Genomic DNA, 14911 nt, shown 5'->3' on the forward strand with positions numbered 1-14911 from the left:
AGGTACCACTGTTCAGTGATGTTCAGTAGTAGTGAGGAGGCTCCAGCCAGCATCAGGTACTTTTCTCACTACAATATGCAGCAACCCCACAGGAATGGGGCATAAGGGGTCCCCAGTGCTAGCAATATTCACATTTTCACAGGTTAATCTTGCATATTACCCAGTGTCTGAGCGAGGAGTGACAGACTGTGCAGTACTAGTCCGCGAATGGTAAGTGCGGCGCTTCTCCAGCACAGCATGCACTAGTCTGCCAAGGGCAGCCCCAGGTCTCTGTCCCCGTGAAGCAGCGCCTCCCCGATTATGCCTACGGTACTATGATCTCGCCGCTGTCACCAACAGGCCACGTGTAAGGCGTGGCTGTGCCTCGGGGTGTGTGTCCCGGTGCGCTGCCGCCTGCCGGACATTGGTCAGAGTGTGCGGTGTGGGCGTGTCCCGCTGTCAGATCGCTGGGCGTGCTTGGAGCGGGTCACATGGACTCTCATATGGCAGCTGCGGGCGGGGGATGCGACAGAGCGGAGCTGGCAGCTGAGAGCGGTGGAGTGTGCGGGGGGCTACGGGGCACAGGAGGGCGACCATGTATTATGTGATCGCGGCCATGAAAGGTGAGATGCTCGGGGTGCTGCCCACGGCGGACCAGAGATGGCAGAAACACGGGAAGGCAGGGTGGAAGGCTGCTGGTGCAGTGGGCAGGCTGGCTAGCGTACTTGTAAAGTAAGTCAGGGCACAGCCTGAGCTCTCGGACTCGCGTACAGGAAAGCTGGCAGCGAGCGGGGTACGGGGTTTAGGGCAGGCTGGCAGCGAGCGGATTTCGGGGGTAAGGGCAGGCTGGCAGCAGGCGGGGTACGCGGCAGCGATGTATGCCAACATCGGGCACAAGGTAATCGCTGGTGAACTTGAGACGGTGTCTCCCCGGGGAGGGAGTGTCTCCCTGACAAGGTGACAGACGGGGACCTCCGGCGGCTGCACTGACAGCAGGACGGGACTGAGATCTCTGTAGGTCATTTGAGCCCGGGCCAAGCAGCCAGCAGCAAGTTGGCATGTAGGCAGTAGGCACAGGGGGTGCGGGTGCTAGCGGATGTTCATGGCAAGACTACAATGCCAAACAAAACTTCACCCGGCTTTTAAAATCATATAGACTAGCCGAGGATGAACCTGCGCTGTCTGTGAGCCCTTGTATGATAACATGCCTTCCTTGTGCTCCAGATGTACTGTATTCTACTTTAGAGACTATAGTCTTGCATACACAGTGCCACTAGAAGGAGATGTATGTATGTATGATTGCATTCAGGAGTATTACAGACAGGTAACACATGACAGCACCTCTGTCTGTTATATCATATGTCTGTTGCACTGTAACTGAGATGTTCTATTACTTTCATGACTAAAAGTCGACTCAGAATTAAGTGGTTAAACTGTTGTGATTGCGCTACTTCTAATCAAGAATACAATGTATTTGATAATCCACTGTCAGCATTATTTGAGGTGTGTGTGTGTGAGATATATATATATATATATATATAACACTTTGCATATAATCATTTTCAGAGTGTCTTGTATGAAATCAGAGGCCTGGCGACTAGTGTGTAATGTCTTTTGCTGATGGTATTGTGTGCCAGCCCCCAAAGCCACAGGAAAATTGTGAGCATAGATAAACTAAAACTGCTGATGAGGTGGAATTCAGTGTTCCCATAGTAAAAGAAGCATTCTGTGTCAGCCTTAGAAACTTGCAGCAATGTTTTGTTAAAGGGCACACAGGATTTAGGTGACCCTTAGGCCGCTGGCCTACGCCTGCATCTCAGTGAGTGAGATTTACGGTTTATTTCTGTGTCTGTGTTTATACACAACTGTCATTATTACTGATAAGCCAACTAATTATATATTTCATCATTTCTTATTTTTTTGTATGCTCTGACGTCTGATTGTTCTGTCCTTAACCATTCTGTCCACATTAACTGATTTCAGACCGGTATTGGTAGTAAAACAACCATATTTGTTATACATAGAGGCACTTTACACCTATATACAGTGTGTTTTCCTAGCCCTAGATCCTCCTTTTACTGTATACTAAAATACAGGTATATTATCATAACGCTCATCTGCATCATTCATTTCCAGACAGTCATAAATGACATTGCTGTTATTGCTTTGCAGAGTCCTTCTCATATGGTAGACAATTGTAACAATCCTTACATAGAGAAATGGCCATTATTTTCTCTCTCATAATCAAAGGAGATTGCTTTAAAAAACAAAAGTTTCTTATGTAATTATTTTTGTGTGATGAAGAGAGGATTTACATTTTCTTATAGGAACAAAAGATATATAAACTATATGCTGGTTTTGGTTGCAGTAAATAGGATATTGTCACATATTTAGCTTGGCCCTGTGTATACACTGGCACTCTACCTAACATAGGGGTCTATTTACTAAGCCTTGGACGGAGATAAAGTACCAGACAACGCAGCCTGTAACATGGCAGTTAGGAGCTGATTGGCTGGTACTTTATCTCCGCCCACTTAAACTCTGTTCAAGGCTTTGTAAATAGATCCCATAGTTATTATGGATCTTGACAATAGGTGCAGATAATTATGTAGTGGCAGTTCCCTATTTGATAAAAGAAGGGATCCTCATCTGGTTATCCTTGTATTAAATGACTTTTTAATAAGTGGCCTGAGTAACCTTGAGAAAGGTCATGTAAACTTTTTCAGCATATATAGTTTAAAGTTAACATATACACATTGGTGCGAACAATACATTTAATAAAATATTTATGTTAGAACGTTGATACCCATTGATGTCTGACCCCCGACCTATCTACCGGGAACTTTATTATGCTATACAAATAAGCATATGCATACTGTAGCAGTTTCTTGATCCATCCTTGTCACATTATGGATTATGGGGCTATCCGTTGCTCAAGAGACAATGAAAACTTAGATGCTTTCAGGCATCGGCAGTGTCCTTTTGTGAAACTGAGTAGTTATTAGTCTAATGGGGACTTCAGTGTGTATATGATTGAGGACTGCTGGCTTCCTGTGTGGGCTGTAGCAAGAGGGTAATGAAAAACCAAGCTGCAAGAGACAGTCCAAACACCATAAAGTTTTGTTATTTGTCGCTATAACATTCATGCCTATATGTTATGTGCGTATAACAATTTCTCAGAATTAAGTGAATTTGAAAATTCTGTACCATGCCTTTTTATATATGATATTTAAAATATCAAGGTCATATAAAAAAAAAATTTAACCTATAAATTTAGCTCCCCTGCATACATCTTTAATGAATAACATTATCTTCTTCTAATGAATCTAAAATTATTTGTGTATACATATACAGTATTTGTTTTGATTTTCAAACTCATTTGTAAATCTCATTTTATTTGAGACCATTCCCCCCCCCACCCCCCCAACAAAGCAGCAATTCACAAGATTTCTATAGTATCTTTAAGAAAGGACACGTGTTTTAGCTCCAGATCATTGGTTGCTGATTCGTGCCTTCAAATAATCTAGCATTATTATACGTACTGTAGTATTTTGTATTTAAGCGTTACATTATGTACAATGCTCATGATATTGAGTAATTATGTTTTGTGTAGCAATTTTATCCATATGTATTTATTTCATGCATACTTTAGTACATCTACACCGCCCCTTTTGTATATGTCATCTTTACAGTAGTTTTTGTGAAATACTGTAGATCACTTTAATTTGAGATCATTCTATAATAATGTTCTAAACTGAAAGAATGAACCACCTAGTGATACTGTTTTGGTATCAAGGTCATCCTCTCTCTTGCATTTTTGGTTATTTGCACTTCTTGTAACATACTTTAAAGAAAAGAAAACACTGTATCTGTTTTTACAGGAAGGTGGTAATTATGGCATCTTTTTAGGTATAAGTTTAACTATTGTCATTTTTATTATTATTACTCTTGTAGCCGGGAATTGGAGCATGTAATGTGTGAGAATTAAAGGTGCAAATTTGGGGCAGAACTGAGAATTTCAAGACAAGTGATGAGATGTATGTTGGTGTGCAAATTTACAAATGGCTCTGTATGTTAGTAAAAGTACTGTTTATCAGCCACTAATATGTGGTCTGGCAGAGTTTAGAAGTATGAGAAGACTAGACACTAGACATTTTTTGGTGTGTCTAACCTTTGCGTTCAAATTAGATTGTAGCAGTAAAAGTTTGGTTAGGGGAAGGCCAATACAACTGTTTGTATTTTTATTTTTTCATTTACTACAGTTGTTAGTGCAGGAGATTTAGTGCATGGATTACAGCTTCAGCAGGTACTAGTGTACTTACTAAAGATGTTTCTCAGAAGTATGTATCCGGACTGGATAAACATTGGATGTGGGGGAAAAAGATCAGTCGGAGTAAAAGATAACCGCTACAGTAGCAGCAACTTGAGTGGTAGGGTTTATTGTTGTATAGACAGGTCATTTGAGTCTTTTCTGTTAGTCGGTGGAGAATAATAGCTCAGTTTTTAAAAACAGATTTTAAGTTGGCAAGGGAGATGTAAGGTGTAATGGCTGAAAGGCAGTCAGCAACATGGACCAACTGAAATCACAGAAAATATAGATACATTTGGTTGTCTTCTGTATAGAAGTTATGTGGAAACCCAAAAGAGCTCATTCAATTTACAAGGAAAGTTATATACTGTAGGTATATAATAGGATGGAGTGGACAGGAAAGGAAAGGAAAGGTATTCAGCAGGTTAATGCTCGGTATGAGGACCATTTCAATGAAGGTAATCAGAGGGGTTGTTGAGAGATGTTTGAGAAGGGATTTAGGGAGACATTTACTAAGCAGTGATAAGAGCGGAGAAGTGAGCCAGTGGAGAAGTGCCCATGACAACCAATTTGCACTGAAGTAACATCTATAATTTGCATATTATAAAATTATACAGAGCTGCTAATTGGTTGATAGGGCAACTTATCCACTGGCTCACTTCTCCGCTCTTATCACTGCTTAGTAAATGTCCCTCTCAATATGACAAGAAAGGAGTTTGAGGTTAGATTCAGGGGTCTACAGTATGTACTAAGCCTTGAAGTGAGATCAAGTGGACAGAGATAAAGTACCAGCTACTTGGCTCCCAACTGCCATGTTACAGGCTGGGTTTGAAAAATGACAGGAGCTGATTGGTTGGCACTTTATATCATCAGTCCACTTGATCTCTCTTCAAGGCTTAGTACATAGACCCCTTAAAATATATTTTTTTGGCAATGTCCGTTGCATTTTGTATGAGTAAAGGACAGCAGTATATTTGAGGAATTAATCAGTAGGACATTACTTTCACAAATAATGTTCTACTTTGCACATCAGCTTTTAAAGGCAGCATTGTTTATGGTGTGTGCTGGCTGCGGTTATTGTCCATGCTGAATAGAAACAGTAGTTTGAACCAGTTGATCAAGGTCTGTTGTGCAATTAACGTGTGAAGCTGCTAGATCAGCCATGAAAGTGTAGATGTAGAAACTGGAGAAAGAAGTTGTAGCAAGTGGCCTGAGAGGGAAAGGAACTGAACAGAGATGGGAGAAAGAAAGAGCAAGGCAGTGACCAATACAATGAGCAAAAAAGTCACTCCATCAGGTCACCGGAATAGGATGAGCAAGGTCGTAACAGCGTAGTTTGGAAATCCCCCAAGATGATGGTGGGAATTTCAGAGGATAGAAAATGAAAGTCGGCCGAGAAACTGTCAAACAAATGCTAGGCTTATACAGGAAGGGTGATTGAATATAGCCACACACATAGTAAGAGAATAGAGTCCAGATAGTATGTACTTCAAATGATGGGAATGTGAGTGATGGGTTACATGGGAGAATTCCGAATGTACAATTTGGCTATAGGAGCAACCCAACACGACTACTTTGCCTGCTTCTAGGCCTGGAGGTGTTTGTAAAGTGGAGAACACCATTAGAAAGGTGAGACAGTGTCTGTGAGATCCATTATTACATCCATACTGAGCAACACATATAAGAAGTTAAAGCAACAATTACTGTTGTTTTGTCCTTTTTGCTATTTAACAGTATACTTTTACAGATGTTAAACACGTTTTATAATAGTTCAGTTATATATCTGACCAAATAGCTTCATATTTAAGGATGTAGTGACCTACTCAACTAATTGTTTTGCTTTCATGCAAATTCATGTCTCTTCTTAAGGATGGATATGTTACGGAGTTACAAACCTCTGTTTGCTCGATATATTTTAGTTCATATATATATATATATATATATATAAATCATTTCTGGTAATTCAGTCTTAATTGATAGCTTTTGTTAAGAACAGTGGAGACATGCTTGAAAATGGTGCACAGGTTACTATGCAAAAAAAGTAGCTGTCACCCAGATAAGCAGACTAGAAGATTGCTTTCACTTTCTGCTGCTAGACTAGTGATCGTTACAGTCAGGTTCCTGTGATCTGTTAATGATCATTTGTAAATTTGCCGCATTTTGACTTTCTGCTTGCACAGCATTGGCACCTGACCATGTTAATGTTCTTTACTGGATAAAAATGTTTGTAAAATGCTAATATTCTATCCAAAATGTAAAAATATAAAATAAAAGCACATTACAGAGATCATAGAGACAATTTATTTTGGAGTACTCATTTGTAAATGTTATACATGTTGAGTATCCCATATCCAAATATTCCGAAATGCGGAATATTCCGAAATACGGACTTTTTTGAGTGAGAGTGAGATAGTGAAACCTTTGTTTTCTGATGGCACAATGTACACAAACTTTGTTTAATACACAAAGTTATTAAAAATATTGTATTAAATGACCTTCAGGCTGTGTGTATAAGGTGTATATGAAACAAATGAATTGTGTGAATGTAGACACACTTTGTTTAATGCACAAAGTTATAAAATATATTGGCTAAAATTATCTTCAGGCTATGTGTATAAGGTGTATATGTAACATAAATGCATTCTGTGCTTAGATTTAGGTCCCATCACCATGATATCTCATTATGGTATGCAATTATTCCAAAATACGGAAAAATCCCATATCCAAAATACCTCTGGTCCTAAGCATTTTGGATAAGGGATACTCACCCTGTACTTATATTCTTTTGATTGATTTTTAGTCGAGCATAATGTCCAGGTAGGAAAATCTTGTTCTTTCTTTTTTCTCATATGTCTAAAGGGCGCAAGCAAAAACCTAACTTTTCAGCTTGGGTAACCCGCCTATTATTAGTGCGTTGGAACATTTTGTCTGATTATGCCCCTATAACTGTTTCTATTTTCCTATCGGACACTTACCGGCTCCCCGCTCTCTATATGAGAAACAACAGATAAGCATAATGTTTATTTAAAAATTGTACGAGTCCATCTATTTGTTTTTCTTGTCATCTATGCATTTTTTATTAAAAATCTTCTTTTAAGCAATACTACACTATCAGAGATTCTCTCTTTCCCATATGGGAGCTTTGTTTTGATCTTTAAGGCATCCCAATATTGCTGATTGAACGAGGGAAATACCTAACTGAGTGCAGTATCAATGTGAGTGCTGTGTTTTAACTTGTCTAAATCTTGCTCACTAAATACTGGTGTTGCACCTACAGAAAGTGGTAAATAAGCACATTACCTATAGTGGGTCAGCACAAAGGCATGAATCTATTTAATGCTCTTATATTTCTCTAACGTCCTAGTGGATGCTGGGGACTCCGTCAGGACCATGGGGAATAGCGGGCTCCGCAGGAGACAGGGCACATCTAAAAAGCTTTTTAGGTCACATGGTGTGTACTGGCTCCTCCCCCCATGACCCTCCTCCAAGCCTCAGTTAGGTTTTTGTGCCCGTCCGAGAAGGGTGCAAACTGGATGGCTCTCTTAAGGAGCTGTTTAGTAAAGTTTTTTTTTAGGTTTCTAATCAGTGATTCCTGCTGGCGACAGGATCACTGCAACGAGGGACTTAGGGGAGAGATCTCCAACTCACCTGCGTGCAGGATGGATTGGGATCTTAGGCTACTGGACACTGAGCTCCAGAGGGAGTCGGAACACAGGTCAGCCTGGGGTTCGTCCCGGAGCCGCGCCGCCGATCCCCCTTACAGACGCTGAAGAAAGACGGCGGAACGGAGGTCCGGAAACAGGCGGCAGAAGACTTCACAGTCTTCAGAGAGGTAGCGCACAGCACTGCAGCTGTGCGCCATTGTTGCTACACGGCTCACTGACACGGTCACGGAGGGTGCAGGGCGCTGCTGGGGGCGCCCTGGGCAGCAATATAAATACCTATTTGGCAAATAAATACATCACATATAGCCATTAAGGCTATATGTATGTATTTAACCCAGGCCAGTTTTACTAATAACCGGGAGAAAAGCCCGCCGTGAAAGGGGCGGAGCTTATTCTCCTCAGCACTCAGCGCCATTTTCCTGACCAGCTCCGCTGGTGAGGAAGGCTCCCACTCTCCCCTGCACTACAGAAACAGGGTTAAAGAGAAGGGGGGCATAAATTGGCGATATAATTATATATTAAGAGCCCATATATAGAAACAACACCTTCTAGGGTTGTTATATACATTATGGCGCTTTTGGTGTGTGCTGGCAAACTCTCCCTCTGTCTCCCCAAAGGGCTAGTGGGTCCTGTCCTCTATCAGAGCATTCCCTGTATGTGTGTGCTGTAGGTCGGTACGTGTGTGTCGACATGTATGAGGAAAATGTTGGTGAGGAGACGGAGAAAATTGCCTGTAATGGTGATGTCACTCTCTAGGGAGTCGACACCAGAAGATGGCTTACTTATGGAATTACGTGATAATGTCAACACGCTGCAAGCCGGTTGACGACATGAGACAGCCGGCGGACAAATTAGTATCGGTCCAGGCGTCTCAGACACCGTCAGGGGCTTGTAAAAACGCCCATTTACCTCAGTCGGTCGACAGACACTGACACGGACACTGACCCCAGTGTCGACGGTGAAGAAACAAACGTATTTTTCCTTTAGGGCCACAAGTTACATGTTAAGGGCAATGAAAGAGGTGTTACGTATTTCTGATACCACAAGTACCACAAATAAGGGTATTTTGTAGGGTGGGAATAAACTACTTGTAGTTTTGCCTAAATCAGATAAATTAAATGAAGTGTGTGATGATACGTGGGGTTCCTCCGACAGAAAGTTATGGGCGGTATACCCTTTTTCCCGCCAGTAGTAAGGGCGAGTTGGAAAACACACCTTAGGGTGGACAAGGCGCTCACACGCTTATAAAAAACATGGCGTTACCGTTTCCAGATACGGCCGCCCTCAAGGAGCCAGCTGATAGGAAGCTGGAAAATATCATAACAGTATATACACACATACTGGTGTTATACTACGACCAGCAATCGCCTCAGCCTGGATGTGCAGCGCTGAGGGGGCTTGGTCGGATTTCCTGACTGAAAATTTTGATACCCTTGACAGGGACAGGATTTTATTGTCTATAGAGCATTTTAAGGATGCATTTCTATATATGTGTGATGCGCAGAGGCATATTTGCATTCTGGCATCAAGAGTAAATGTGATGTACATATCTGCCAGACGAAGACACGACAGTGGTCAGGTGAGGCAGATTCCTGACGGCATATGGAAGTATTGCCGTATAAAGGGGCGGTCCATTGGACCTGGTGGCCATGGCAACAGCTGAAAAATCCACCTTTTGTTACCCCGAGTCACATATTGGCAGAAAAGGACACAGTCTTTTCAGTCTCAGTCCTTTCGTCCCCATACGGGCAGGCGGGCGAAGGCCAGTCATATCTGCCCAGGGGGAGAGGAAAGGGAAGAAGACTGCAGCAAGCAGCTCATTCCCAGGAACAGAAGCTCCTCACGGCTTCTGCCAAGTCCGCAGCATAACGCTGGGGCCGTACAAGCGGACTCAGGTGCGGTAGGGGGTCATCTCAAGAGTTTCAGCAACACTCGCAAGGGAACTCCGGGATCCTACATGTAATATCCCAGGTGTACATTGGAAATTCGAGACGTCTCCCCCTCACACAATTCACAGGCTGTATTCCCAGCAGGTGATAATCAAAGTACCCTTCTTACAACAAGGAAGGGGGTAGTATTCCACACTATATTGTGGTACTGAAGCCAACCGGCTCGGTGAGATCTGAAATATTTGAACACTTACATACAAGCGTTCAAATCAAGATGGAGTCACTCGAAGCAGTGATAGCGAACCAGGAAGAAGGGGACGATATGATGTCACTGGATATCAGGGACGTTTACCTACAGGTCCAAATTTGCCCTTCTCACCAAGGGTACTTCAGGTTCCTGGTACAGAACTGTCACTATCAGTTCAGACGCTGCCGTTTGGATTGTCCACGGCGCCCCGGGTCTTTACCAAGGTAATGGCCGGAATGAGGATTTTTCTTAAAAGAAACATGGACGCTTTCCTGATAAGGGCAAGGTCCAGAGAACAGTTGGAGGTCGGAGTAGCACTATCTTAAGTAGTTCTACGACAGCACGAGTGGATTCTAAATATTCCAAAATCGCAGCTTTTTCCGACGACACGTCTACTGTTCCTAGGGAAGATTCTGGACACAGTCCAGAAAAACGTGTTTCTCCCAGTGGAGAAAACCAGGGAGTTATCCGAGCTAATCGGGATCCTCCTAAAACCAGGAAAAGTGTCAGTGCATCATTGCACAAGAGTCCTGGTAAAAATGGTGGCTTATTACGAAGCAATTCCATTCGGCAGATTTCCCGCAAGAACTCTTCAGTGGGATCTGCTGGACAAATGGTCCGGATCGCATCCTCAGATGCATCAGCGGATAACCCTATATCCAAGGAAAAGGGTGTCTCTCCTGTGGTGATTACAGAGTGCTCATCTTCTAGAGGGCCGCAGATTCGGCATTCAGGATTGGATGCCGGTGACCACGGAGGCCAGCCTGAGAGGCTGGGGAACAGTCACACAGGGAAAAAATTTCCAGGGAAGTGTGATTAAGTCTGGAGAATTCTCTCCGCATAAATTTATAATGCTCTAAACTTAGCTAGACCTCTGCTTCAAGGTCAGCCGGTATTGATCCAGTGGGATAACATCACGGCAGTCGCCCACGTAAACAGAAGGGCGGCACAAGAAGCAGGAGGGCAGTGAAAACTGCAAGGATTTTTCGCTAGGCGGAAAATCATGTGATAGCACTGTCAGCAGTGTTCTTTCCGGGAGTGGACGACTGGGAAGCAGACTTCCTTAGCAGGCATGACCTCCACCCGGGAGAGTGGAAACTTCATAGGGAAGTTTTTCAACATGATTGTGGACCGTTGGCAAAGACCAAAGGTGGACATGATGGCGTCCCGCCCGAACAAAAAACGGGACAGGTATTCCGCCAGGTCATGAGACCTTCAGGCGATAGCTGTGGATGTTCTGGTAACACCGTGGGTGTACCAGTCTGTGTATGTGTTCCCTCCTCTGTTTCTCATAACCAGGGTATTGAGAATTATAAGACATAGAGGAGTATGAACTATACTAGTGGCTCCGGATGGGCCAAGAGGGACTTGGTACCCGGAACTTCAAGAAATGCTCACAGAGGACTAAGGGCCTGGGGAGCTAAGAAGGGACTTGATTCAGCAAGTACCATGTCTATTCCGAGACTTACCGCGGCTGCGTTTGACGGCATGGCGGTTGAATGCCGGATCCTGAGGGGAAAAGGCATTCCATAAGAGGTCATACCTACCTTGGTCAAAGCCAGGAAGGAGGTGACCGCACAACGTCATCACCACATGTGGTGAAAATATGTTGCGTGGGTGAGGCCAGGAAGGCTCCACGACGAAAATTCAACTAGGTCGATTTCTACACTTCCTGAAAACAGGAGTGTTTTGGACCTCAAATTGGGGTTCATTAACATTTAAATTTCGGCCCTGTAGATTTTCTTCCAGAAAGAATTGACTTCAGTACCTGAAGTCCAGATTGTAAAGGATGTATTGCATATACAGCTTTTTTGTGCCCCTAGGGGCACCGTGAGATCTCAACATAGTGTTGGGATTTCTTAAAATCATATTGGTTTGAACCGCTCAAATCTGTGGATTTGAAATATCTCACATGGAAAGTGACCATGCTATTGACAAATATCTCACATGGGAAGTGACCATGTTGTTAGCCCTGGCCTCGGCCAGGCGATTGTCAGAATGGGCGGCTTTGTCTTACAAAAGCCCATATTAAAATTTTCCATTTGAACAGGACAGAACTGGGACTCGTCTCCAGTTTCTTCATAAAGGGGTGTCAGCGTTTTCACCTGAAACAACCTCTTGTGGTGCCTGCGGCTACTAGGGACTTGGAGGACTCCAAGTTACTAGACGTGGTCAGGGCCCTAAAAATATATATATATATATATATAGTTAGGACGGCTGGAGTCAGAAAGTCTGACTTGCTGTTTATACTGTATACACCCAACAAGCTGGGTGCTCATGCTTCTAAGCAGTCTATTGCACGCTGGATTTGTAGTACAATTCAGCTTGCACATTCTGTGGCAGGCCTGCCACAGACGAAATATGTAGATGCCCATTCCACAAGGAAGGTGGGCTCATCCTGGGCGGCTGCCCGAGGAGTCTCGGCATTACAACTTTGCCGAGCAGTTACGTGGTCAGGGGAGAACACGTTTGTAAAATTTTACAAATTTTGATACTCTGGCTAAGGAGGACCTGGAGTTCTCTCATTCGGTGCTGCAGAGTCATCCGCACTCTCCCGCCCGTTTGGGAGCTTTGGTATAATCCCCATGGTCCTGACGGAGTCCCCAGCATCCACTAGGACGTTAGAGAAAATAAGAATTTACTTACCGATAATTCTATTTCTCGTAGTCCGTAGTGGATGCTGGGCGCCCATCCCAAGTGCGGATTGTCTGCAATGCTTGTACATAGTTATTGTTACAAAAATCGGGTTATTACTATTGTTGTGAGCCATCTTTTCGGAGGCTACTTCGTTTTGTTATCATACTGTTAACTGGGTTCAGATCACAAGTTGTACGGTGTGATTGGTGTGGCTGGTATGAGTCTTACCCGGGATTCAAGATCCTTCCTTATTGTGTACGCTCGTCCGGGCACAGTACCTAACTGAGGCTTGGAGGAGGGTCATGGGGGGAGGAGCCAGTACACACCATGTGACCTAAAAAGCTTTTTAGATGTGCCCTGTCTCCTGCGGAGCCCGCTATTCCCCATGGTCCTGACGGAGTCCCCAGCATCCACTACGGACTACGAGAAATAGAATTATCGGTAAGTAAATTCTTATTTTTAGCACTCTAGCACTTTATACTGCACAGAGCCACTTTATTGCAAATATTGCACATATCAGCACCTAATCACTTTCAAGAGCAAAGTTACTGAATCGTGTGTGTGTGTGTGTGTGTGTGTGTGTGTATATATATATATATATATATATATATATATATATATATTTTTTTTTATTTTTACACATCCACGTATAAACTCTACACCAATGCCGGGACGAGTCTTAGAGTAGAAGGAATACGAGTGATTATGCGTTTAAAGACACTGTGTATAAGATGCTTGACTCTCTTACGTCCGGAACGCACATTTGAATGTTATCTGAGGATATCGTGATTGAATTACTTGTTTTAAACACTGAAGGCGCGACTGATTTACTACTAGAACATATAGATATATATATATATATATATATAGCTATATGTGTGTGTGTGTGTATGTATATATATATATATATATGCAGCAAAAGCGCGGCACTCTGTAGTAGCTGAATGTTTCTTTGCTGTGGTGACTTTCTAGGATCCAGGCCAAATCCAAGATATAATGCAGCCATAAGGCGGCACTCTTCAGACTTCCAGTTTATTTAAAAATTTCCTTTATTGCAACCCAACGTTTTCGGGGAACAACCCCCGTCTTCACGGACAGCACTATGTGTGTTGTGCTGTCCTTGAGGACTGGGGTTGTAACCTAACATAATAAGAATGTTGTTTTTGTTTTTTGTAGGTGTCGGGTGGTGGTGAAAATGTATTTTGTTTATTTTGGTCCAAGTGCTGGGAAGCTTGAGATTTACATACATTGGGGTTATGAGGTGTATTGCCATAAGCAAGTACCACTTGTTGCACTTGCTTAACCTGTCTGTATATCTGCATGTACTGTACTTAAAGATTAAGACATTCCTACATTTGCAAAGTGGCTAACATGTAAACTACTGCAAATACAAAATGCAATATATTTGGGAAGAACCTTGGTGATCCATAACAGTGCATTATCTTTGTGACAAAGATATAAGGAAATAAGGCCGAGAGACTTGATTTTAAAAAAAAGAAAAAAGAAAAAATACAGAACAGAATTTTTCTTAACACATAATTGCTGTAACCGGAAGATGTAATTTCAAGTTTAGATGTAACCCAAGGTGGCCCCATTTCACAGGACGACCATTGCCAACAATATTTGGAATCCAGTAGAGACTCCTTTTGCTGGGTGGAATAAATATGATGATTACTGACTGAAATAGGGAAACACACACAGAGGTCCCTATTAGATTAGAGCTGGGCCCTGAATAACTTCCCTGATTTACATGATTTGTATTTGGCTTATGAAAGATTCATCATTTTGGTTGATAGGAAGATAATTGCAGCTTGTTGGTTGAATGCCTATATTCTGTAATAAGAAAGTGATTTAACTCCTGGAAATTGTAGTAGCGTGTTTAGTTTATGTTTGTACACACCAATTTACATTTAATACTTTTAATGTTTAAAAATGTACAGTTTGTTTAAAATGTTATAATAACCTATTAATCAGTTTATTAGTTGATACAAAAGGGCTTTGCACTAGACAAGAGTTACATGGGGACTCGTATTAAATGGATGGGAAATGTCTTTAAGAACCACTACTCTATCACCTTCAGTGCATCGTTATAGCAGGTTGAGGGAAGCTGTTAATTGTAGTTGTTCTGTTGTTTACTTATTTGTATTATTGACAACTCTGTAATTGTAAATATTACTGTAACATA

The 14911-nt window shown here is 42.5% G+C and overlaps 1 protein-coding gene across 2 annotated transcripts in view; it reads left to right on the forward strand.

Moving 5' to 3' along the window:
* LOC134932198 (nuclear receptor ROR-alpha) overlaps window positions 1-14911 on the forward strand; it is a 744021-nt gene that overhangs the window by 637359 nt on the left and 91751 nt on the right. Inside the window, exon 1 of one of the 2 annotated variants that reach the window (XM_063926395.1) lies at window positions 513-602. The exons of the other annotated variant lie outside the window; for it this stretch is intronic. Within the exon in view, the coding sequence (XP_063782465.1) occupies window positions 575-602 (28 nt within the window). The 5' untranslated portion in view covers window positions 513-574. Of the gene's footprint in view, window positions 1-512; window positions 603-14911 lie in introns of those variants that run through there. 2 annotated transcript variants of the gene reach the window in all.

The sequence above is a fragment of the Pseudophryne corroboree genome, chromosome 6, assembly GCF_028390025.1.
Source record: "Pseudophryne corroboree isolate aPseCor3 chromosome 6, aPseCor3.hap2, whole genome shotgun sequence".
In the NCBI taxonomy this organism is placed as follows: Eukaryota; Metazoa; Chordata; class Amphibia; order Anura; family Myobatrachidae; genus Pseudophryne; species Pseudophryne corroboree.